The sequence below is a fragment of the Hypomesus transpacificus genome, chromosome 5 (assembly GCF_021917145.1).
Source record: "Hypomesus transpacificus isolate Combined female chromosome 5, fHypTra1, whole genome shotgun sequence".
NCBI lineage: Eukaryota > Metazoa > Chordata > Actinopteri > Osmeriformes > Osmeridae > Hypomesus > Hypomesus transpacificus.
The window spans coordinates 2,640,268-2,665,617 of record NC_061064.1 but is presented as its reverse complement, the minus strand read 5'-3'; the positions used below and the strand labels follow the sequence as shown (position 1 = coordinate 2,665,617).

Genomic DNA, 25,350 nt, shown 5'->3' with positions numbered 1-25,350 from the left:
TGTGTGTGATAGACAAGTCTGTGGGGTTTTTTCTGAGGCAAAGGCGCATTACACACGTCATCTTGCTGTTGCGGCGCAGTCTGATCTAGTTCATGGATATCTATGCGTATGATGACGACACGGTGTGGGAAGGGCACGGTTGTAACTAAGCATTGTGGGAACTGGAGTTGCATTGCTATCCTATAACAAAGTATCTAGATTTTACATTTACATTTCATTCATTTAGCAGACGTTTTTATCCAAAGTGACATACAAATCTAGTCCGCGATATTGTCCCATTTTTAACACATCGTCATAAAACATCTAGGAATAAAAAAAGCACACAATACGAACATCCACACAGGAAGTATTGAGGTAAAATGAGAGGGACAATTGCACATTCAATCAAGTAAAAATGTATTGTTAAAAAATTGACAACTATCAAGCAAACATGCATTATGGCACTACATTAATGTTTTTCTTAATATGATAAAAAAAAATACATACAAGAAAAAGTATGATCACTCAGTGATATAAAAAAGTGAGTTGGAGTGTGAAATCAGAGCTTAAAGCAATTTAAAATCTATAACTGCTCTCTATTAGAAAACGTTATAGACACTTTCCAATCACTATCCCAAATACTGCTGTACCATCTCCTGTTCACCCAGTGATGTGCAACCATGACGACCTCAGCTCTCTGAGAAAAGGAACCACATGAACATGAGTGCATGCTTGATACAAACCTAACACTTCCTTAAAAACTCTCAAACCTTCCTACTGCTACTGAGCAGTATCATCTGTATATATCACAAGGAAAGATGTGAAGTCACTCATAAAAATAAAACACACACACGTATATATATATATGCTTTGTGATGACAAAATGGTTAAGTACCATTACAATAACATGTAGATAAACACAACAGCAATCTGCCTGCTAAGTGCATGTGCTATGCTCCATTAATATCTGTAATATAACACACATCTCCAGCTCAGATATTCATAAACATGATACACCGACATTTCAACCATGGAGACAGAAATGGGACTCTTGGAACAAATCGAACACAATTGAGTTCTTTTAAAGCTGCAATTAAATTTAAATGAGAAACTGTGCTCCCAATTCATGTCTGAAGTTCCGTGCTTTCCTCCAGCTGGAGTTTGACTGTGGTTTCCCAAAGGAAGCCAAGGAGCAAAACGTCCATTCCACTCACACTGAGCTGCCTGTGTTGTTAAACAACTCTCAGCCTCATTAGCTTTCACATCATGTTTAGAGGGGACAAAATGTGTATATTTCCTGAAATAAAATCTTACCTATTGTACCTTTAAATACTAAAGAAAAGGATTATTGACCCTTTTCCCTGTCAGAGCAGTCAGGTGTGATGACATAAATATTTTGTTGCAGCTGGAGAGAAAAAAAAGTTGATACTTTTGATACATTCAGATAAAAATGTAATCTCGTTCACATCTTCAGGTGGTTAGTGCTGTCGTTAGCCATTCACCTCCACACGTCCTTTAAACTCTCATCGTCTTCCCTGAGGACCACAGTGGTGCTGTCGTAGGAACGTCTAGAAAACCATTCACATGTTTACTGTACCAAGTTCCCACGGTTACACACCTCACAGTCATCTCTGTTAAACTACAGATGTACTGTGTCCAGTGGTATGTTGTTTGACAAATCAAAAAACAATGACATTAAACAAAACCTTCAAATCTGTGTTGATTCCTTCCATTCAAATGATTTTGGGGATAATGGTGAAATCACACACACAATATCAAACCACCAACAATAATGCTAATAGTCATATATTTGGGTTAAAAGTAACGTTACATCATCAATTCCAGCTTGTCTCACAAGACATAGGGGATTGTCCAGAGGAAGAGAAGACCATTTCCTCCTGCCAGGAGGTGTTTAGTCCAGGTGAACGTGAGAACAGGTGTGGCTTAAAGTTCCGTGATACCCTGGGATCCTGAAGTTGGCCCGTGCTGCGGTCCGTCTCCACCCTCCACACACGCCTCCTAACTCCGCCTCCACACACGCCTCCTGACTCTGCCTCCACACACGCCTCCACACACGCCTCCTCACTCCGCCTCCACACACGCCTCCTGACTCCGCCTCCACACACGCCTCCTAACTCCGCCTCCACACGCTCCGTCTCCTACATGACGTCCACAAAGAATTCGCTGGGGTTCCCCATGGCCAGGTGGAAGGACTGGCGGGAGGCCGTGAGCTCCGGGGGCACGGAGCCTAGCTCCCGGGTGGGTGGGGCCCCCGGAGGCCCCCCAGGCGTGGAAGCAGGGGGCAGGCCTGGGAGGGAGGGCCCAGGGGGGAGCTGGGGGTGTGGGGGGCCGAGACCGGGCATGGCGTGATGATGCATGTGTGGGTGTGGGGGGACCATCATGACCATCATGGGGTTGTAGGAGAGGGGGAGGCCCTGGGGGAACTGGAGGTGGGGGGGTGGGGGCCGGGGAAGCGAGCGCTGGCTGTGGAGGCTGTGCTCGCTGGGCGGGGCCGAGATGTGCTCCCTCCTCCTGCTGCTCCGTGTGGAATACTCTGATTCGCTGCCGCTGCCGGATCGAGAGTCGGCCCCGCCCCCGGCCCCGCCCACCGGGGACTTGCCCTTACGACGCCGCTCGCCCTCGCTCCGGGTAGAGCCACTGCTCCGGCTCCCTGCACATAGGACACCAGAGTTAACACACACACCAAGTCCCAGCCTCACACACACACACACACACACCTGAAACTAGCCAGACAAACACACGCTATCTCACCTTCACTGTGTTGGCTGCCCGTGCTCCCAGGGGTGTAGCTGTAGCTGGTCAGCTCATGGTAAGGGGGGGGCTGGCTGGCGTAGGCATTGGTGTACTGGTAGGGGAAGGTGTGCATCAGGGGCCAGGGAGAGGCCCCTGAGATGGGCAGGGGAGCCAGCGTGTCCTGGTCTGAAGCTCCACTGGAGCCGTCGTTGTCGTTCATGGACAAGTTAGCCATGTCTAGGGAGAGAGACGCAACAGAACAGCGGTCAGTCTTCCAGCCAGGACAGTGAGTTTGCAGTACCGTCTGAGAATAGCAGAGGGCGCCCTCACAGTTCTCGCAGTCGCTGAAGTCGCCGAAGATGTAGTAGCACTGCTCTGAGAAGGTGATCTTGTTGACGGTGTGGCGGATAAAGCCGGCCTTCAGCAGGTTGCTGGCGTATTTACGCGCCTCGCGGCGATCCTGGAAACCCTCGATGTGCTGGTAGAGCCACTCCACCACGTCGGAGCCTGTCATTCACACACACACACACACAGAGGGATGAAAGTGGTTCTATCTACAGCTAGCAAATATCTATTACTACCTCATCCTCCTAACCTTCCCTCTCATATATGGATGTGTGTGTGTGTGTAATGGTGGGTAGGGCTTTGTGTACGAGTGTCTCCTCACCCAGGAAGGCGTTGGGGATGGTGATCTTCAGCCACATCCTGTCCCTCACCTCCAGGCCAGACTCTGGGGAGGCCATGGCCTTGGCCACAGACGCCATGTCAGAGTGGAGAGACAGGTTGAAGTCATCAAACCCTTGGGGACGAGATCAAACAAGCAGGATAAGCCTCCTTCGATCCCCCATACGTGTCGCTTTGGATAAAAGTCTGCCGAATGCACACAAACATATTGAGCAGCCTCACGTTCGGTTTCGGTGACGGAGGAGTTGGAGGTGATGGTGCTGAGCGAGGAGCTGCCAGGGTAGGGGGCGTAGGTCCCCGCTAGCCCCACCGAGTGACTCACCCACACGCCAGGGTCTATGGGCCGGATGGGCTCGTCTAGCAGGGCCACACAGGAACACAGTCAGGAGCTTCACATCGACTCTTGTGTGTGTGTGTGTATATGATGTGCAAATGGGTCTAGTATACGTTTATCTGTGTTTGTTTTATATACATGTATTATATGTATTTGCGAGGGCTAATCAGGCTTCCAGGCTACGTACTGCGAGGCAAGGTGAAGTAGCCCTGAGGAGTGGGGTCCCAACACTTAGCCACTGTCAGGATGATGGGTCTGGAGGACACAATCAGTACACTGTTTATTTAGAGTATCTATAGTGTTTGTAGGATTGTTATAGGATCATGAATTATTCCTAGGATTAGGAATTATTTATTTATTTGAAGTTTAGATAGACTGCTCAGAAACTGTCAAGACCTGTGCCTGGCAAGTCAACTTGAAACTACAAATGGCAATGACAATGGCACTGTGACGCTACTTGGATCATGAGTTAGTCTCTCTCACCCGGGTTTGTGTACGATGTCTCTCAGCACACGCACCGCGTCGTCGTTACTCATGTTCTCAAAGTTGATGTCGTTCACCTGGACGGGTACAGAGTGAAGTGTGAAGAGAGCTGTGGGGAGTAACCCCCCTCCCACACACACACACCTCACACACACACCTCCCTCACACACACACACACACACCTCCCACACACACCTGCAGCAGCATGTCTCCTGGTTCGATGCGCCCGTCGGCCGCCACGGCCCCCCCCTTCATGATGGAGCCGATGTAGATGCCCCCGTCCCCTCTCTCGTTGCTCTGCCCCACAATGCTGATGCCCAGGAAGTTGTACTTCTCTGACAACGGCAAAAACAGGAAGTGCATCACACACGAGGCTAAGCTACAGTTACGCTACATACAGTTATTATCGTGTGTATAGTTATTATAATGGGTGGATACTGGATAAATATATAGATATATCGATTTTCCTTCTGGGAAGTTGTGGCCTAACAGCAGAGTGTATCCATTGTGTTCAACACAAATGACACCGAGGGGGGGGGGGCTATGGAGGCAAGGGGGTGCGAAAAGGACTCACCCATGTTGAGAGTGACAGTGATGATGTTGAGTGACATCGTGGAGTCTGTCACACTGCTGAAAGACGAGGCCTGAAACATGACAACATGACCAACATGACCACCATTCTAACCACAGCTGCAGCACGGTCACCACATCTAATGACAGACGCAGCCAGGACCACAATCCAAATCTCAGAGCCGCAATTTGACTCCCCGCACCCCAGACCCCCCAGACACTCCAAGCCCCGAGCCCAGACTGTGCATGTGTGGTGGGGGGGGCGGGGGCGTACCCTCTCCAGCCTGGTTGGCCTCTGCTTCCTCCTCCTGCGGTGCCTCTTCATCAGCCGAGAAGCCGTGCTCTGCTCTGTGGTGCTGCTGAACCTTCACACAACCAGCAGGGGGCAATTACAGTTGACCTTTGATTCATTTTCACTTTTATCCATAGAGATCTACAAATAGTGATCACTTCACTATACCCTCCTCCCTCCCTGTCCCCTCCTCCCTCCCTGTCCCCTCCCTCTCACCTGCTCATGGTATCGTCGTCAGAGTCACAGAAGCTGGTGGTGTCCAGCTCGCTGCTCATGACGGTGGAGGAGCTCTCGTACCCGGCCAGGTGGCGCTCGAGACGACTCTGACCGTTCATCCGGGGGCCTGCGGCATCGGCATGGACACACACAAACACACACAGGGACACACGCACCGCGGTCATGACGGGGCTGTGACCCCTGACCCCTGACCCCTGGTTCTAATCCCTGGCGTGTGAGCAGGAGTGAGTCTCACCATGCTGCTCTGTGCTCTCCCTGCGTCTGGGCCGCTCCCTCCTGAAGGACAGAACGGACTCTGTGTCCGTACGTTCGTCCAGCTGCTCCACACTGCCAGCCACATTAGGGCTAACAGACGGACAGACAGAGAAAGAGAGAGAAAGAGAGACACACAGGCAGAGAGAGAGAAAGATAAAGAGAAAGATAGAGAGATAGAGAGAGACAGACAGGCAGAGAGAGAGAGAGAGAGAGAGAGAGAGAGAGAGAGACAAACAGGCAGGCAGACAAACTTGATTCATCACCTAGGCAGAATATGTCCCTAAATAGCATTAAACCTTACGTTCAACATCATCCACCTAAGCTCAAACATCAGACACAACCTGGTGCCCCTGTTTCGGAGTCAAAGGTGCGTCTCTGAAAGTAGTGTCTGTGTGAAGCTCCAACGTACTGGAATGAGGGCGGTCTGGAGTCTCCAATGCCCCCTGTCCTCTCTGCTGGGGGGGGAGGCAGAGGGGGAGGCAGGGGGGGAGGCGGGGGGGAGGGGGAGGGCCGGACCTCCACCGGTGCCGGAGGGGGCTCCCCCGGCGGGCTGTCTGAGGACACCAGCTGGAGATGGATGGAGGAAGAGGAGGAGTGGAGGAGGATACGAAGATGGAAAGAAAAGATGAGCGATTGCGTTGACAGAAGATAGCTCACGTGTCACCATAACAGATGTAACACAACACAACAGACAGGTAAGAAAGCAGAACATCTTACCCATGACACAACTCTCCCGTTGAAGCATGGTAGTTTTGCAGCCTCATCGGAAATCTCCTCCTTCACCACCCTGACGGGGGGAGGCAGGGGGGAGGCAGGGAGAGCAGGAGAGCATTAGGACCTGTCCTGTTCACACTCACCCTTCCTGTCTCTTCAACTTTCACACACACAGAGCACACTTACACACACTCATTTTTAACTCTCCTCATCCACACACACACACACACACACATACACACCAAGGCCTACAGACCCTGGTTACCCCTGCAGCCTCCCCTTGGTGGTCTGACAAATCAGTTCTATCAACACAACGACATCTCTCTCCCACCGTACCACACATGGATGTCTGGGGTATCTTAACATCACATTCCTCTCTGTGGTTGAGGATGCATGTTGTTGGTTGAGTTTTATCCGTCCATCACCTGTGTGTGGGAATACCAGAGATCCTGTCCCTGCCTGTGAGCCCAGAGATAAGGCTTCGTTCTGGGGCAGGAGACCGTTTAGGCATGAGACTCAGGTCTCAACACACACCAACAAGACTGCCTGGTTTATAACCACAGCCAAAAGGACCGCCCCCTGTATGTCCCAATGAATGAAAGCCTCCGCTACATTGTATGACATGATTGTATTGTGTGTTACAGTGTAATCTAACAAAAAACAAGAATGTACATAGCTGGAGGTCTGGGGTAGAGGCCATGCTGTGACAGTTCAAACTGCTGCCCTCTATACTGTCAGCTACATTCCCCTACACATACACTAATGACTGTCAGCACCCTGGGAGTTAAGAGTACAGTGGCTTCTACTGTGACCTGGATAATGGGCATATGGAGGGGGGCACAGCCAAAGGGGCCTAACTCAAACTAATAGAGTAACAGAATTAGTCGGACAAAAATGTAAAAGGTTGCAGTCTAATGGAGGAGAGTCAGTGTCCAAACGTCCAGATCTCCAACGTAGGCCTATGGTTTCCTACATGGTATGACTGAGGGAGGAAGTCTGAATCTGTGAGTCCAGAGCCAGGAACAGATCCAAGAGTTGAAGACCTACAGACACATTACAGTTTACAGTTGAGCGTAGGAGGAGTGATTCTGGAGAGGAAGCGGAGCAGCTGGGAAGAGGGGTGTCTGGCACCGAGCCCAAATAAGAAAAGTGGGCTAAAAGACCCCCCACCCGACTGTGGTCATCATTTCTGGTTATGTTCAAATCGTTTTTTCTTTCTTTAGGCCTAATGCATTCTCTTAACTCCTCGGGCACTGCCAGAAATGGCTACAAATGTAAACAATTACGGATCCAAATAAATGTACAGTTTCCAGTCAAATCATAAGTTTCATTAAATTATCTGGGGAATGTAAAGGATCATATTCAAATTGTTTTTATTTCGTTTTTTTTATTTTATTTTTACTGTGTAGCCTAGGCTAGGTGTAAAAAAATAGTGTTGTGTTAACGGCTGTCGTATCCATTAGGTTAATCAGTTTGCTACGGCTTCCCTTGATGTGATAGATCTATGCCCAGCATTAGGTTTTAGCGGACTTGACGTCACTGGAATTGCTGCTTGGTCCTCAACTTTTTCGGATGATGCGGGATATAAACACATCCACACTGTTCGGAAAAAACGTAATCCACCCAGTTTTGACTGGAAATGTGTTTAATTCATACCTCGTGACAATACAGATAGTTTGGTACGCTACATCAAAAATACCTTTTAGAGCAAATCACGGAGAAGCGTTGGTCTCTCACAGCATCACAACTTACCCGAAATCCTGATCCATAGATTTGAAGAAGAACTTGTAGTTTGGCTTGTTCAAAACCTGTTTAAAATCCTGTAGCGTTATCTCTTCTGATGGTATTGGTATCTTCACCAAATACGGCGTCTCCTCCTCGTCTATGTGGTATATTATTTTTGTTTCCGCCATTTCACCAGTCCTTTCTGTCCCTCTAACTATCCAGCTGGATAAGAACAGGACGGAGTGGACGATACGAAACCTCTGCAAAAATAAGTTACGAAGTTAACTACACCCCCAAACCTGCCACCATTGAAAATATGTAACTTTGTTATGGTTCACGAGTTTTAATCCTGGCTTCGCTCTGTCTTTGTTAGGTCTGTGAAATCCCCAGGTACGCATAAATTCTCCGAAACTTTTCGGCCCGAAGTTGTAAGCGCTGTCGGGAGGAGGGGGCATATACCGCTGCTCCTGCTAATGGCCAACGCGGCGTGTGACGTACCTTCTCACGCCGCTGCACCGTATCCCCTTCCCAGTTTAGAACATCCGATTGAAATTCCAAAGATACCTTGGTACCCATGACCGGCATTTCACAAGGCACAATACTCAAATTACTACAGTTCTCATGTAGACTACCTTTATAGTATTTTTATTTATTTTTCCAACACCTTCTGGATACAAGACCCTGCTTTCCGGTCAAAATCTACATGTCCAACAGGGTCACTGAATTTACATTCTTTAGGTCAGTGATAATTTATGGATATCCCCAAAAATCGGTGTTTCAGCAGGAAAATAAAAATGCAGATCAAGTTGACTACATGCACATGCTGCAGCTGTCATTTGGCACCAATTTGAAAATATTGCACACTGGCCCAATAAATGTATGCATTTCTGTATGCATTATTTAATCAGAATCCAGGTGCAGCCTTAGCCCAATGGGGTGTTCCAAATTGAAAAATGCCTTTGTTAAGTGTTTAACCAGAATTCTGATATTAGCAAAACAGACCCCTGTGGTTCTCTAGGCTTTCACTACTGCATAACATTCTCAAAACTGAAAATTGCCACAAAAGTTGTCCTGGAATGCATTTAATAAATTATTCAGCAGAAGAGTAGGTTTAAAGAATATTTATTGTTTTTTCGTCTATGGTAATGTCAGCATCTGTACCCTCTGAGCGCCACACAGTGGCTGTCTCGGTGTAAATATTGTCCTGTTTGGAAGTGGGGAAGCTCAGATCACTGGGCGAGTCGGCCCCATGGAGGCGGCCCTCGTCCTCAGGTGTTGCAGCTGAGGTCTCAAACCCCTGGATTGTGGCAAGGACACCATCCCCATAGGCAAAGGCTTGGTTAACATTTTCATGCGATGAGTTGACAGGTGTGGTCTCGTTAGGGTCATCCAGCAGGAGGGGGATCCCAGGAGACACAGTCTCCTTGGTCAAGTCATCAGCCCCAGATCCTGTTGGCAGATAAATAAATAAACTACAATTTCTCATCCAAAGAGCACCCTCATCCCATAGTCTTCATTACCCAGTTTTAATCCATCAGTCTCGTTCTCTGGTGTGGAGACAAAGCCTGAATACACATTTTACAGATGAAGGAATGCCATTGTGGCTTCTTAAGGGACTAAATTACCTTGTCCTAATCCTTCCGTATCCTCCTCTGGACTGGAATCTGGTAAAGGGACGACCAAGATTGATAATCCATACATTTTCCAAATGGGGGAATGTTAAGGTTTACCAATCCCCACGTCTTCCACAAATGAGTTCATATGGGACTAAATTACCTTGTCCTGATCCTTCATTCTCTTCTGTACTGAAGTCCTCCAGGCTATCCAAAATACCTGAATATGAAGGTTGTAGGTTGATGGATCTACATACAGTTTCCAGATGGGGCGGAATGCCATCCATGGCATTTACCAATCCCACAAGTGGGATTTCTTATAAGACTAAAATTACCGTGTCTTGATTCTTTATTCTCTTCTGGACTAAAGTCCTCCATGCTTCTAGGTTCTGGCGTAGGGCTCTCCAAGTCACCTGAATAATTTAAAGGTTGATGATCCGACATTCATTTTCCACATGTCAATGGGAATGTCAGTGTTTCCCATCCCCACAAGAGAGTTCTCATGGGACTAAATTACCTTGTCTTGGTCCTTCATTCAAGTCATCCATGCTCCTAGTTTCTAGTGTTGGGATCACCAAGAAAACTGAGGGTTACTAAATGACACATTATCCAGATAGGGTAATGCCTGAGTTTCCCAATCCCACATTTTCCACAAGTGGGTTCTCGTATGGGACCAAAGTACCTTGTTCTGATCCTTCATTCTCGTCTGAACTGAAGTCCTTGAAGCTTCTGGGTTCTGGTGTTGGAAACACCAAGAAGCCTCAATAAGGTCAATTCATTTTACAAAAGGGAATGACAGTGCGTTTTCAAATCTCTTCCAAACAAACAGATCCATACATACCACCTGTATCAGTCTTACCCAGAAACATTCCATTACCCTGTTCTGCAGCCTTCATCCGCTTCTCATCCCTCATATGTTTCTCAGTGCTTATGGATTCTGGTGTGGATACATGGGTTGATAGGGTACACATTTTCCATCAGTACAGAGAAATCCCATACATAGTCCCATCAAGTCATACCACTCTTTAGAAGTCAGTCTCATCAGGGACTAACAAATGTAATGTGACAAAGGTCCATTCAGAGATGCTAGTTTGGGTTCTGCTCACAACTGCACCTTGCTGCACGTTTCCTCTCTGTGAATTTCCATTGTCAACCCTGGTCTTCCATTTGCTGGTTGACAACAGCTGTCTCCTTGGTTCAGAATGACCAGACACTCTCGAAGTTGAAGGTAGACTTTTTGGTTTGCCCGGAAAAACCAGCAGTGGGGCCAAAGCAGTTTCTTCTTCCCATCCTAAGATAAGTACATGGTTTAAATAATACTGGTCGGTTTATAAATCAACTCCATCGAGTCTAGCCAACATACCTTTATGGAGCTTTAAATTTTTCTGAAAGCCTGCATTTGAAGTCTTGACTTGGGTCTTTAGAGCAGCGGGATTCTGACTTTCAGCGGCATCATATCTCTGACACCGACTACACAACAAGTCAGGCCCGTCAGATGACCTCCATCTGGAACTCATAAAAATACAATTACGGTCTCTTCTCATGCTTAAAATCACAACTAAAAAGATGTGTTGCCTACCTTTCATTGATGAAGGAACATGCCTTGAGTTGGGTGTCTGCAGAGTCAGAGATGGGAATAGCAGCGAGGAGACAACTGATGAAGATCTGTAAGAAAGGAGGTGGATGAGCGACGAGAACAGCTCTAGTCTCCACAGTCCACGGAAATTGAGGCCCCTCACCTCACCACCCTCCTGCTTGTAAAACCTAAAGGCATCGATGGAGAGCTGGAGTTTTTCGTTGCTCGTCCTTGGCATGAACTGAGAGCGTGAACCCTTCAGCTGGGAATCAACCAAGCACCTGCAGGGAAGCTTGATGTGAGAGAACATACAGACTAAGTGGACCCCCACACACAATAATTTATGAATCAATTACCCATTCTGAATTAACTCGTATCTAGGTAGAGAGCTTGGGTCAGGGCCCAGGGTGGCCACACAGCTGTTTATGAAGACCCTCATCCTTGTGTGATGTGCGACCAAGACTGACGCTTCTATGTTTATCATGCCGCCTAGGAAATACACTCTGGTTTCACGCTTGTGCAGCCAATCACCTGAAGAGAACAGGAGCAAGCAGAATTATTTTAAATTGTTGCACTGTGCTGGGACACCCAGATTTTATTTTGCATCATGCCTCAAACGCTGCTTCACAAATCAGTGAAATACTGTTAAATTGCAGACTTCATATATTACCTAAAACGCTATCCAGTATGACAGGTTGCCTTACTAAGTCACTTACGTGTCATGATTTTCAGGTCAAACACCAAGCTTTCTTCAGCAAAGACTGACGAAGAGTAGGGTATCCATATTGGCTGAAGAGCATCACTAGACACGCTAAACTTCCTAAAAAAAAAAAAACATTCAAAAGTGGTAAGCATATCAACACTGCCAGCATAGACATGGTTCAGTGGGACAAAATGTTGACCTTGGATAAAATCATCTAAACAAATGCATGTCATTTCTCAGTTAATGTCAATGTTCTGCAACCTTCCAAAATGACATTCAACAGGAATGGTGGCCTGCTCCATCCTGACAACTCTATCTGCAGCTTTGCGTGGTGAATATATGAGGACGTTTGTGTATACAAGGAATTTTTCGTTCACCTGTGGACTCAAAAAACAAGTGTTTGATAAGGACATCTTAAAAGTGTTCCATAAGGACATTTAAAGGGTTCTTTAGATAGATATTTGACTCTACCGATCTCATTGCTCCACAGTCCTGGAGTCCAGCAAGCAAGGTGAACTCATTCGCTGAAGACTGAACAGCTCTGCATCCTTCTTCTTCTTCAACTCCAAGGTGCAACTCATTCCCCTCGATCAGAATTCCATTTTCAAAAAGGTTGGCGTTCACAACAATCTCTAGGTGGTCTGGGTAACATTGCACATTGACTGGTTTTGCCCGATTTTGTTTAACATTTGACAGGCTTTGCTGATCCTTTGGCATTTGTTCAAAATACTGGGCCAGACTTAGAGACATTCTTCTTTGTACCCGTTCTGTAAAATACCTGTGTCTTGTTTCATCTCTAACAGGATATGCAAAGACAGGACAATTCAAGTGGAGTCCTGACAAAAAGAACAAGAACTGAAAGCTCAACAAAAACAGGATACAGTTTTCCATGATCGTCATCGGAAGGTTAAATAATCCTAAAATTGTCACCGGTCCCCGACTAACATAGCAAACCTACACCGCGTTGTCTTGAGTAAATTCACTTTTCCCCAAACCAATTTAAGCAATTTCAAGGTTCACACACCTGAACAGGGTTAGCCTTAATTGGCAGGCCAGAGATGTAAATTAGAAACTACCTCCATTGAGAGTGACCGTGCGTGTCCACTACAGCGAAGGGGGCGGCGAGTGGGCGTCGGCTTCCAATTCATTTTCAATTAAACTGGGCGTTGACGCTCGCGTACGCTCCCACAATGCCCTAAAACGAGCGTCAACGCCCCGGTTTCATTGAAAATGGATTGGAAGCCGACGCTCCGCACCGCTCCGCTCCACTTTAGTGGACAAGCACGGGAATGCTAAACCTGGCCTTAGCGGACCATCCGCGGGTTTATGCTATAGTGCAGGACCTTTTGAAACACCAAGCAGATTATCTGTGTACGGCATATATGTTTGATGAAAAATGTCAGTGGCGAATGAGGGCAGGACATGCAATCTGACATTAACCTCAACAAAATAACAAGTTCTAATTTGCTATATTTGCGATCACCAGCTGACATTATGGGGGTTTGTGACGATAAACAGAACCAAAACCATTCAGGAGACGGAATCACTGCGCTCTACTGATCTCTACAGGCAGGGCCAGACTGGGACAGAAAAATGGCCCTGTCATTTTTGCTCAGACCGGCCCACCACAATCGGTCGGACGGAGGGGTGGACCCTGTTAAGAGATGTGATTGGGCCAGCCCAGTGTCAGTATTGAAAATGAACCAATGGGCCGCTGTCCCTGCTTTATGGGCGGGTCGTTGGCCAATTATAAGTTTATATTTTAATAAGATATGTATTGAATATATATTAAATATCATCATATCGGCCCCAAGTGCGTCGGCCCACCGGTATGCCAGATTACCAGTCCAGGCCTGTCTACAGGCATAACTAACCGATGGACGATAACGACAAACGAATCCTTACAGCTGTGTAGTTCCCAATCTTTATGTACTTTAAAGTATTATCATACTTTTTACAATGACAAAGATATCGTGTATTATACTATTATACAACTATTGAAATAAACACATATAAGAATTTGTTTCGTTTTTCTATTAGCATACGTTTATTGGAGTGTTTTACCATCTGCAAGGACCTTTGAAACAAAATCAAAATGGCAGAATTTTGGAAAAAGAGGTTAGAGCTGCTGACAATAAATTAGTTCTATAAAATTCAAAAATAAATGCAGTCTCTTATTTTATAGCTCGGAAAACTCAATACCATCAGTAATCGTTATAGCTCTTGATTATTTTTTTATAAGTTGTAACTTAGAACCATTGCTGATTACCCACGGTTTAGTGCAACTTTGCAGGTAAGAACCTTCGGCAATATTATTAGCTAGCTACAGAAGCTAGTTAGCTTAATAGCTTGCTCTTTGCTTCTGTCGATGTCTTGCAAACTATCTGGGTACATACTAGTCTGAAATGTTTATGCTTTCGTTAGCAATGCATTATCGAAATGTGTTTCAAGAACATAGCGTGTCAGTGGAGTAAAGCATGTCGCTGATGTTCTGGCGGTAGAAAGCGGTACAGGAAGATGCAGCGTGTGTTACTGAGAGGTTCAGAAAGTCTGGCAACATACAAGTGAAAACTTTTCTCTTCGACCTATAGCGGTGCATCATACAGAACCCAATCTGAGATATACCTGCGATTGCACAAGCCGGGACATATATATCAGTAATGCCTTTCAAAAACAAGGACTATCCTCTCACAATATTGATCTCCATATTTCTCTCCAGCTATGGCTGAAGAACGACGGCAGAAGCAGTGTTCGGTGGTCCTGCCAACGGAGTCTATGAAGGCCATGGCCGAGTCCATAGGGGTGGGACAACTACAGGAGGAGAGCTGTGTCGCTCTGAGCGAGGAGGTCAGCTACAGGATAAAGGAGATTGCACAGGTAGGAGTCTGTAGCAGGGAACTGGGATGGGCGGTAGAGGATTTGACAGCAGATCTAGATGTTGCAGGTTTCAAATACCCTTCTGAACGTCACTTTGGATGAAACGGTAATTTAAATGAATACAGTAGTACTTGACTGGATACCACACTAGACCTGGTCCTGAAGCATGCCTTGACAATAACTTGTGTCTGTGTTTGCCCCATTTAGGATGCCCTGAAGTTCATGCACCATGGCAAAAGACGCAAGCTGACCACCAGCGACATTGATCACGCGCTCAAACTAAAAAATGTGGAGGTGAGGGAGATCGGTGAACGCTAGCTGGATCACGATGTGTACTGTGACTCATCATTGTGTTTTGGCTTTCGTTGTCTCCATTGGATATCTGAGCTCTGTCTGTCCTCTCTCTCTCTCCGTCTTCACAGCCCCTGTATGGGTTCCAGTCACAGGAGTTCATACCCTTCCGCTTTGCCAGTGGCGGTGGGAGAGAGCTTCATTTCTATGAAGAAAAGGAAGTGGATCTCACTGACATCATCAACACACCCCTCCCCAGAGTCCCACTCGACGTCTCACTCAAAGGTGTTTATTGCTGTGTGAACTAGCTCTAAATATCAGATAGGCTTTTTGTTGTTGTTGCTGCTATCTTTAATTTAATGTCTTCAGTTATCTTTTATCCAAAGCGTCAGATTTGAACCTGAGACCTCTTGATCTGCAGTCAAATACTCTGAGAAATACCCATCCCATGAATCTCATGTGTTTTATGTCTGCAGCTCACTGGTTAAGTATTGAGGGTGTACAGCCTTCCATACCAGAGAATCCTCCCCCTGGTGAGTACTCCACACTTGGGCTACGACGGCCGTGAAACATGCATTACACCTGTGGAGGCGGCCAGGGCTCAGTGTGTTCTCTGTCCCGCAGCTCCCAAGGAGCAGCAGAAGGCAGAGTCCACGGAGCCTCTGAAAGCCGTCAAACCTGGTCAGGAAGAAGAGGGGGCCCCTCAGGCTAAAGGGCAGGGGGCCACGTCAGCAGAGAGCAAAGGTCAGACGTGTGTATATATATATATTTCCACTTGTTTAACTGTTGTCTTAACAATGTGCACAAGCTCTCAACTGTCTCTATGTGGTTTTAGAGGCTGGCTTGTTAAACCATGTCTTTCTCTTGTATCCTGGTTGGTTGTCTCCGGGCCGTCTCTCTCCTGATTGGTTGTCTCCGGACCGTCTCTCTCCTGGTTGGTTGTCTCCGGGCCGTTTCTCTCCTGATTGGTTGTCTCCGGGCAGGCAAGGACAAGGGCCTGGTGAGGATGAAGCCCCGCAGCACCCACGAGCTGTCAGTGGAGCAGCAGCTGTACTACAAGGAGATCACAGAGGCCTGTGTTGGCTCCTGCGAGGCCAAGAGAGCTGTGAGTCACGTGTGTGTGTGTATCTGTGTGTGTGTGTGTGTGTGTGTGTGTGTGTGTGTGTACTCGCCTGTGTGTGTATGTGTACAGAAGATATACATAGTTGATTGTTTTCTTGTTTTAATTTTTATGAACTTTTTTTTTTTCCTTCTTCCCTCCAGGAGGCGCTCCAAAGCATCGCCACGGACCCTGGCCTGTACCAGATGCTCCCCAGGTTCAGCACCTTCATCTCTGAGGGGGTAGGCTGCTTCTCTCCCCTGCCGTCCACTCTCGTGTCACAAACCTCCGCATCACACCACCACACTCGGACATAACCCTGGTGACCTGACTCACTCGCCCGGCTCTCTCTCTTTCCAGGTGCGTGTGAATGTGGTGCAGAATAACCTGGCCTTGCTCATCTACCTGATGAGGATGGTCAAAGCTCTGATGGACAACCCCACCCTCTACCTAGAGAAATACGTAAGCCACAAAACATTACTTTGTAACAATAACGACATTCGACCAACACATGACATGAATGGGGATGACACAATCAATAGAATGTAAAAATGATAGAATCAATAGAATGTTAAGAAGATGAACAGAATCAACTGAACGTTAACACATGAATAGAATCAGTCGAAATGTTAAGCCGTCGTGTGTGCGTGTCTCCCGCTAGCTGCATGAGCTCATCCCGGCTGTGGTGACGTGCATCGTGAGCAAGCAGCTGTGTCTGAGGCCCGACGTGGACAACCACTGGGCCCTGAGAGATTTCGCCGCCCGCTTAATGGCTCAGAGCTGCAAAACTTTCAGCACCACCACCAACAACATCCAGTCTCGCATCACCAAGACCTTCACCAAGGTGGGCTGGCACTGTGTGTGTCTACCATTCCCCATTATGGATGAGCGTAGCTTCCGTGGTTGAGCATGGGGATGGGTTTAGCTCAGTGGGATTGTGCATTTTTTACTGCAGATCAACAGGTCTCCCTGCCTTTCAGAGCTGGCTGGATGAGAAGACCCAGTGGACCACTCGCTACGGCTGCATCGCCGGCCTGTCTGAGTTGGGGCCTGATGTGAGTGTTCCTCCGCCTCACTAAAAGAAGTGTCAGCTAAATGAGCACATCGTCGTCATGGTAACCTCACCTGTTCCTTCTGCGTCCAGGTGATCAAGACCCTGATCCTGCCCAGGCTCTCTGTGGAGGGCGTCCGCATCAAAGCTGTGTCAGAGGGACCCGTCATCTCCAACATCGATAAGATTGGTGCTGACCACGTTCAGAGCCTCCTCCTGGTGAGCTCTCCACCCCCACCAAGGCCCTCTGCCCCGCCTTCACCCGTTCATCTGTGGACCTGCCGACCTTTACATGTCATTTAGCAGACGCTTTCATCCAAAGCGACATTGCAGATGGCAATAGAAAGAACAGCAGATAAACAAGGATCAGTCTCAGTGAAGAGTAACCACCTCTCAGCTACCAGGCATGGTGCAACCATACCGCTGATATCTTAACCGCAGTGCCACGATACATTTCCCTCAATAATACATTTAGTCATTTAGCAGATGCTCTTATCCAGAGCGACTTACACTAAGTACAGGGACATTCCCCCCTGAGGCAAGTAGGGTGAAATACCTTGCCCAAGGACACAACATTATTTGGCACAGCCAGGAATCAAACCGGCAACCTTCTAATCAACAGCCCAATTCCCTAACCGCTCAGCCATCTGAACCCCCTAATACCCCATCTCTCCCTGTTCTCAGAAACACTGTGCCAGTGTTATAGCTAAGACCCGGCCCCTGCCAGACAACATGGATCAGTACCGGGCCGACTACGGCTACCTGGGCCCCATGCTGTGCTCCCACGTGGTGAAGGCGCGAGCCCAGGCTGCCCTGCAAGCCCAGCAGGTCAACAGAACCACGCTGACCATCACACAGGTACCACACCCTCCCACCCTTCTACAGGTTACCAGGGAAACCCTCATCCTCCACCCCTTCTCCACAAGTCCCTGCTGTCCCCCTCCTTCCCTCCAGTAGACCCCCTACCCCACCAGTTAATATTATTATTATTAACAGCATTCCTGTTCTTGTCTCATCCGTAGCCTCGGCCAACGCTCACAGTGACCCAGAGTGGGCTGGGGGGGTCTGGGGTGTCTCGTACCCCCAGCATTATCAAGGTCCCCAGCTCCCTCACCCTGATGTCCACCCGCCCCGGCACGCCCACACAGCCCTCCCCCCCGGCAACCAAGTACATCGTCATGGCGACCAGCGCCGGCGCCGCATCCACCCAGCAGGTACGTGGGGGAGGGGGGAAGGTCGTCACGACTACGCTGGAAAACATAAATAGCTGTAGAACGTGACGATTTTATGTTCTTGTTTGTGCCTCGCTACAGCGTCTGCTAAAATTATACAATAGGGGAAACATTGATTTTTATTTTACGTTCTTGTTTTGATGGTTTCCTCCCAGGTTATCACCCTGAGCACCTCCCAGTCTGCCTCCCCCATCACCAGCACTGTGCCCAGCGGAACCGCCACCATGCAGCCCCTTGTCAAGCTAGAATCTCAGGGCCCCGGGGGCCTTGGGGGGTCCAGACCCCTGCAGAAGTACATTGTGGTATCTCTCCCCACCTCCGCCTCCTCCTCCCTGGAGAGCAAGAGCTCCATGCTCCCCCCCTCCACCTCCCCCATCTCAGTGGAGGCCGGGATGAAGATGGACCGCTCGGAATCGCCTGGAGCCAGCACACAGTCCCCACACTGAGACAGGCCTCTTGACAGGTTGCTGAGGGTGATGACAGAGACCCTTACCCCTCTTCAGTGGGCTGAGATTGGGAGGAGAAGTGGAACCTTGGGGGTGAAATGGATACGTTATATGATGGATAAAGAGCTGAGGTGAAGGACTGATGCAAATGCCATCCCACTCCTAGCGTATTGTATATATTCATGCCCGTTAGAAACTGTATGGGCATTTATTATTGTCGACCAACATAATTGATTTCATGTTTCCTTTTTCACATTCTATAATAAACATGATTTTGTATTGATTTGTTTGGCGAGCGCACTTTCGTATTGATTTGTTTGGTGAGCCCACTTTCCTAAATGCTTCAATATCCACGAGGGGATTGACGGGAAAAAGGCCTAAAGTTAGTGACACGTTCCCCTCACTTTTCGGTTATTTTAGCAGGTGTATTCATATCATTAAACACTGACACTTATGTAAATGAAACTGAATGCAAAGTTGGAGAGACTGAATGCAAAGTTGGAGAGACTGTTCCCTCCCTCGTTGTTTTTCTTTCTCCCTAAGAGAGGAAGAGGAAGTTCGCAGTATTTCTTCGACTACTTCAAATACAGAAACCTTTCCTCAAGCGAAGGGAATTTGAACTTTCGTTTCGTTCGTTTTGTCAGTCGCCCCTAGTCGCATGAATTCACGTCTTAAGCAAACTTGGACGTCGCTACAAACACATCCACACCAGGTGAGTTTTGTAAACATTTACCCCAGAGAAATTATTTAGAAGTTGTGCTAATGTTTGCCTGTTTGATACGTTGTATGTGCCATCAGATAAAGGCTTATGTGCCATCAGATAACGCTTTGGTATGAAGTATGATACTAAGTTGGTGTTCAATTGAACTGTAAGAAAGGCTTTCAATATATGGACACTAAAAGTTTTCACACAAGAACTGTACGCCGACTTGCAATAGAGTTTTGATGTCCTAGACTCCGTTTTTGATTCAGCAATGAAGAACCCAGCTAACACATTTACCAATGCGGTTCTTAACGTTGAACAATCAACATGATATCAGCAAAAATAGCAGTTGGTTTAGTAGGCTATCGCATCTGCAAGACATGAGTCGATCATGCGATTGGTTGGTGAATCTGAAAGTTGATAGTTATTTAGTTTTGACAATGATCCATATGAATTGTCTTTATTTTGAAATCCAGACTAGGTGTTCCCAGCCTGTTCTGTCTCATAGGAAGGGAAATATTAGTCGATCGCTGCATGGGGTAATATCCAATTACATTTGATCTGAGCTAACAAAAGAATTGCATTCTCATTATCCATATCAACAAGTTGCATATGACGACACTGACTTAACTGTAGGCTACTCTCACGTAAAACAACTCTCCTTTCGTGTGTTGATCCTGTTCAATTGATTTTTCTGTCCTCTTAGACCTGTTTAAGCAGCTGAGCACAGCCAGGCACGGCCTGGCTAAGCCCCAGAGCTCAGACCTAACCCTGATATTAGGAAGGAACTGTACTGCATTGTTTGTCTAAGAGGTGGAGAGTCAGCCATACACAGATTCCCTATGTAATCAGGTTACTGTGTTGCTGTGCTGTTGCTCATGTGTGTTCACTGCGCTAGCTTGTATCACCCAACGGAACCCAGCAGTAGCTTGTCCTAAAATGCTCAACCTACTGGTTTTTCTACTGGTATTTTCTAAAAACATATTTTTAAATCATCTGTCCTTGTAAATCACCTCTTGCCTGTACTTGATCTCCTATCTGTATCATCTCATGTCTACTTAAGTCATCTACTGTCTTCCTAAATCACCTCCTACATGTCTAATTCACCTCCTATCTTTATAATTCACCTCACATGTCCAGCAGACAGTGACACACCCCAGCAGGCCAGTGAGAATCACTCAAGATGGAGGATAGAACTCTGCTGCAGAACATGCGCCAAACTCCCACTCTAAGCACACCCGCACTTGGTTGGTAACATGTTTCAGACCCATTCCTAACAGGACTAAGTGAACTAAGTAAATTCTTGTGAACATACATTGTAGGATTTCTTTCGTTTGTAATATGGGATGCATCCACTTTCAAGTTCTTAAATGTATTCAGTGTTGACCCACAAACCAGGAGCTTTGGCCAGTGACACATTTGTAGTTGGATCTTCACAAAAGCCAGATCTCTCAAATCAAACTTCTTCTCTGTGTCCTGCCAGTTGTATCCAAACTCGTCATGACAATCCTGCCAATCGCCCAGATTGCAATAGGTAGGTGTAATATTTAGGACAGACAGTAAACTAAAATGTATTCATAGAGATTTCTTTTTTAATTCACCATAACCGTTAAACCCTGATGGTTTATATGCACATTTGTTATTTATTGTTCATAGGAATGTTAGCTCACATAGGATTAGGATTATGTATGTTGAAATAAAGACTTAGAACCATATGGTATTACGATAGGCCGCTAGAAAAGTCACGAGGAAGGGTAGGTACAGCTACCCCATGAAGTGCTACTAATGACAAATCAACTTTACATTTACATTTACATTTAGTAATTTCACAGACGCTCTTATCCAGAGCGACTTACAGTAAGTACAGGAGACAAGCACCCCCGAGACAAGTAGGGTGAAGTGCCTTGCCCAAGGACACAATGTCATTTGGCACGGCGGGGAATCGATCCGGCAACCTTCTGATTACTTGCCCGACTCCCTCACCGCTCAGCCATCTGACTTTACACTTGTTCTCAGGTGGGATTTATCTGAACAACTGCCCCCAGGAGCGTTACATCCCCATCTACCTGCTGGTCTCAGGGGCCTTCGCATCGGCCCTGGCTGTGCTGTCCTGTCTGCCCTGCAGTAAGGAGTCTGAGGAGGGGGGCCAGAGCCCGCTCAGCAGCTTCTGTGCTGCCTGGAACTCCCTCGTCTCTCTCTTCCTGTTCTGCTGGTTTATCGCAGGTGAAAAAGGAGTGTGGAGATGTAACATGGAGATATTTAACTCAGATTTTTTCCGCTGAACTTTCTAGATGCACTATTTGTATTTCCCTGTTGATAATAGTGAATGAATGAGTAAATACATTGAAGTATAATGGGTAAGAGGAAGGATATGGTTTGGATGGTTTGGGTTTTGTTTTTTGGGTGAGGGGCGTCTTTAAATGTGTTCCTTGCTTCTGTCCACCTCCTACAGGCAACGTGTGGATCTACTCCATATACCCTGCCAACTATGACGCAACAAAGCCTCCTTACTGCGACAAGACGCTCTACATGTTTGCTTTCTGGACCACCACGCTGGTGTACATCTTCATAGGGGCGCTGTTCGTGGGGGGCTGTTGCGTGCTTATCGTCATGTGTCTGTGCGGGAGGGACGGACCTTCTACTGATGACGTCTGACCCTCTGCTCTAGCACGACGTCTGACCCTCTGCTCTAGCACGACGTCTGACCCTCTGCTCTAGCACGCGTGTTAAGAGTTCAGACGCCGCTCCAAATCCTGAAATTACAGAGGACTGAGAGATGGAATCATTGTGGAGGAAAAATATAATATATATGTTACTGCTGGATTCATATGTTCTGTATAACCAAAATATGAATCGTTTTTTTCATTCCTAATACGTGTTCCCTGACTGCTGTATGTAAAGAAATGCTGCTTAAATGCAGGATGTGGTGGGAGTAAGTACTGATACGGAAGCTGACATACAGAACAGTAGTGTGCTTTAATCACTGTTAAACATCAATTTACTGTACATAACTTCAATCATGGAATGTCATTTTACAAATGTAAAATGACATTCCAGAATAGCAAGTTTCAGAATAGCAAGTTATTGGTCTGTGTATTGCTTAATAGTATATAATTTGAGCTGATATAAAACAAAATAACTAAGTAGATGACTTGCCTATCTATCTGAGGATGTGCTGAGTGTTATCTTGTGGTGAAACAAGATTATGAAAACGGCAGACAAGTAAATTACATTTCGTGTGAGATCTTGATGTGTTTTTTTCTGTTTAGAAAAGCTAAAAATGGAGAAGCTGAATCTGATGTCAGCATGTGGTTTTGAACACTTACACACACACCATCACAAGACCAGCTTGTGAAATGTTTTATAACTTTGGCCCGTATAAAACATTTCAAGGATGACTAAAACAAAGTAAGTTCTTACAGATATTGCATTCTATGGCAGTTGGTTGATCGTGGAAAAAAAGCTGTTTTCTGATCAGGGCTCCTGTTCATTGCTCCACGAGTGATTGTCATCTGTTTGGAGTCGTCCATGTTGCCATCATAGCCTCAATGTGTGCCTGTGGTCAGCTGGTTACCGCAGCATGCACAAATGGGCCGCTAGTTACCGTAGCGTCCACCAATGGGCAGGTTGCTAAGCATTGCAGGCCCTGTGGTGTGTGTCAGACTGTTGTTGATGACTGTGAGTGATCAGCACGGCTGGTCTTTCTCCTCACTGCCCGAGAGATTATGTCCCTCTTCTTCCGGCGACCTGAAAGAAAGAGACGATTTAACACTTGGAAACTCTTATTCGAAATGGGATGTAGTGAACTGCAGCCGTACCAGCCCTCCATGAAGGGTCCTCACAGATTCACCTTTATTAAGGTCTGCTGCCGGCTTGGACGTGTTCAGCTGGAGATCCGGGACCACTGATAGGCCATTCTCTGATCCCTCCCCCTGCATGTGGTTGGTCTCCCTGGCTTGCCAGTCATTCAGTGCTCTTTGGAAGGAGAGAGCCAGACAGGCAGTGATGTCTTTAGCTCTCTCAGCCTTGTTGCACCAGAACACTCTACACTGCAGCTGCTGGGTTTGCTGCCTGCATATATACACAAACACGTTTGGACGTTCCCGGTTTGCAGCACAGTAAGCAATATCTCTGAGTTGGGTTTTGGCCAGCTGCCTGCCTGTGCTGATCTCTTTCACCTCCACGTAGCGCTGGCGTACCACCAGAGCGTGGTCCTTGGTTAGTTTCTCTGGAGCCTGTAGGAGTAGCTGACTTAAAGCCCCTTGGGCCTGGTCCAAATCCAGGGAGTAGATTTTCGCTGTGCCCAAGTAGTGAACTTTAAACAGGGGATCACCCTGGGACAGGTCCTGGATGCGGCCCTTACGAAGCTTGCGCCGCAATACTGCAGGGGATTTCCTGAGGGTCTGTATGAGCCGGGAGGGAGGCCCCTGGGACATGGCTGGGGCCCAGGCTGGAACACCAGTATGCCTACCAGACAGACAGGAACACATGACAGTTGTAAAAATGTAAAGGGTCTTCCAAGAATGAAGAGGAGGTTGTTATGAAAGCAATAACAAAAAGTGTAGCCTTCCATTTTGTGAACACCGTTTTAGATTTTATGGCAAGATCAGAAGTACTTAAGGTGCTTCTGGGTGTTTGCATTTTTCATGGTTTACTTTACGGTATGCTGTGGTTATATTTTAAAGGTAAGTTAATTAAAATTATTAGACAGAATTCAGGACATCGTTTGCATGAACTCTTTTTTTGTGTTTTTTTGGCATTTGTTTTTGATAGGTTGAAACAATATCTTCGAAAAAGAAAGTACTTGAGGACTCTACTATAGGCCTCCTCTAAAATAAAACTCTTGCTCCACGAGAGGGGGGTATTATCCTGAAAGATCACCAAAGTATTTGTCCCTTTCCTATGTGCATGGTTCAAATTTGAAACAGGCCGTAGTCCCAAATCTTAACCATGCTGATCCTGAAAGCCAGATGAGTCACAAAACCTTTTTTTTTTTACAAGACAAATAATTGTTTGCAGCCAACATTTAGTAAATTGACTTTTCTTTGTTGCCACAACATTAAGTATGGGGAAAGCAATTTATCTTACGCCTACATGGAGTCAAGTTTAGCCCAACATAATTCAGCACAAACAGTGAATACTTATTCAAACATGACATTGTAAGTAAGTCCAAACGTGGGTAAAGTAGTCCGCCACGCCTGGACTAACAATACTTACTTTAAAGACCGTACGATACCCGGTTTTCAGTGCTTTAGAAACAAAGCAACATAGAGGCAGTCACCCAGTCACCCATTACTTTCTGTGAGTTTAAAATGTCCATGCACATTGATCTGCTTCCAAGTCCACTCGTCCCACACGACAACGGATGATGTATTTGAAAGGGCCACTCTACTTTCACCGGGAGAACAAAACGAGAGGGAGTGACTTTACAGACCGTTATGTCTTAAGTGCATTCGCCTCATCTGGCTACCTCATCCCTACGCGACTTTGACTTGAGGTGGCCTCATTTGTCAATTAATCATTAACAGAGTTTAACACATATTGCAGGTTTTTTTCCTTGTATAATAAAATTGTATAACTAGGCAACTTGACGACAGTCTCAATTAAATTTATAAATGCATAACCATAGGCCTGTAGCCTAATCCTAAAGTATAGTTGTCCTTAGTTCCCGCACACAAATACCTGCACACCAGAAGTGGATGTGTAAATATTTTTTTATTTTATGTATGTTA

General features: G+C 46.6%; 5 protein-coding genes across 10 annotated transcripts; 2 read left to right on the top strand and 3 right to left on the bottom strand.

Moving 5' to 3' along the window:
* Window positions 1–330: 330 nt before the first annotated feature.
* Window positions 331–8,503, bottom strand: LOC124468098 (segment polarity protein dishevelled homolog DVL-2-like). The gene is made up of 15 exons (XM_047020678.1): window positions 8,055–8,503; window positions 6,306–6,375; window positions 5,998–6,155; window positions 5,569–5,678; window positions 5,313–5,439; window positions 5,079–5,169; window positions 4,809–4,878; window positions 4,430–4,569; window positions 4,235–4,311; window positions 3,939–4,006; window positions 3,640–3,774; window positions 3,401–3,532; window positions 3,064–3,240; window positions 2,752–2,970; window positions 331–2,650 (listed from the first exon to the last, which is right to left on the bottom strand). Exons 1-15 carry the CDS (start codon window positions 8,213–8,215, stop codon window positions 2,139–2,141), a joined length of 2,247 nt encoding a protein of 748 aa, XP_046876634.1. The 5' UTR covers window positions 8,216–8,503; the 3' UTR covers window positions 331–2,138.
* A 635-nt stretch (window positions 8,504–9,138) lies between these two features.
* Window positions 9,139–12,894, bottom strand: LOC124468047 (zona pellucida sperm-binding protein 3-like). The gene is made up of 15 exons (XM_047020606.1): window positions 12,391–12,894; window positions 12,181–12,296; window positions 11,933–12,036; window positions 11,573–11,747; window positions 11,380–11,497; window positions 11,220–11,305; window positions 11,004–11,146; window positions 10,755–10,931; window positions 10,500–10,577; window positions 10,323–10,376; window positions 10,158–10,199; window positions 9,976–10,053; window positions 9,804–9,860; window positions 9,653–9,691; window positions 9,139–9,476 (listed from the first exon to the last, which is right to left on the bottom strand). Exons 1-15 carry the CDS (start codon window positions 12,817–12,819, stop codon window positions 9,139–9,141), a joined length of 2,034 nt encoding a protein of 677 aa, XP_046876562.1. The 5' UTR covers window positions 12,820–12,894.
* Window positions 12,895–14,014: 1,120 nt separating this feature from the next.
* Window positions 14,015–22,860, top strand: taf6 (TAF6 RNA polymerase II, TATA box binding protein (TBP)-associated factor). Of its 4 annotated transcripts, none has more exons than XM_047020085.1 (19): window positions 14,015–14,212; window positions 14,639–14,796; window positions 15,004–15,090; window positions 15,219–15,372; window positions 15,564–15,620; window positions 15,712–15,831; window positions 16,071–16,192; window positions 16,351–16,428; window positions 16,547–16,648; window positions 16,848–17,030; window positions 17,167–17,241; window positions 17,331–17,456; window positions 17,922–18,095; window positions 18,260–18,451; window positions 18,625–19,627; window positions 20,762–20,865; window positions 21,102–21,152; window positions 21,635–21,841; window positions 22,071–22,860. In XM_047020085.1, exons 2-15 carry the CDS (start codon window positions 14,641–14,643, stop codon window positions 18,913–18,915), a joined length of 1,917 nt encoding a protein of 638 aa, XP_046876041.1. In that variant the 5' UTR covers window positions 14,015–14,212; window positions 14,639–14,640; the 3' UTR covers window positions 18,916–19,627; window positions 20,762–20,865; window positions 21,102–21,152; window positions 21,635–21,841; window positions 22,071–22,860. The 4 variants fall into 4 exon arrangements, with proteins under 4 accessions (XP_046876041.1, XP_046876042.1, XP_046876043.1 ...); XM_047020086.1 differs by having other exon boundaries at window positions 20,759–20,865; XM_047020087.1 differs by lacking the exon at window positions 21,102–21,152.
* LOC124468262 (transmembrane protein 272-like) lies at window positions 20,802–22,273 on the top strand. Its single transcript, XM_047020921.1, has 4 exons — window positions 20,802–20,865; window positions 21,102–21,152; window positions 21,635–21,841; window positions 22,071–22,273. Exons 1-4 carry the CDS (start codon window positions 20,802–20,804, stop codon window positions 22,271–22,273), a joined length of 525 nt encoding a protein of 174 aa, XP_046876877.1.
* LOC124467716 lies at window positions 22,497–25,292 on the bottom strand. 3 transcript variants are annotated; one of them, XM_047020095.1, is made up of 3 exons: window positions 24,836–25,124; window positions 23,469–24,085; window positions 22,497–23,365 (listed from the first exon to the last, which is right to left on the bottom strand). In XM_047020095.1, the coding sequence occupies exons 2-3, from the start codon at window positions 24,052–24,054 to the stop codon at window positions 23,277–23,279; spliced, it is 675 nt and encodes a 224-aa protein (XP_046876051.1). In that variant the 5' UTR covers window positions 24,055–24,085; window positions 24,836–25,124; the 3' UTR covers window positions 22,497–23,276. The 3 variants fall into 3 exon arrangements, with proteins under 3 accessions (XP_046876051.1, XP_046876050.1, XP_046876049.1); XM_047020094.1 differs by having other exon boundaries at window positions 23,437–25,292; XM_047020093.1 differs by lacking the exon at window positions 24,836–25,124 and having other exon boundaries at window positions 23,469–24,402.
* Window positions 25,293–25,350: the final 58 nt, after the last annotated feature.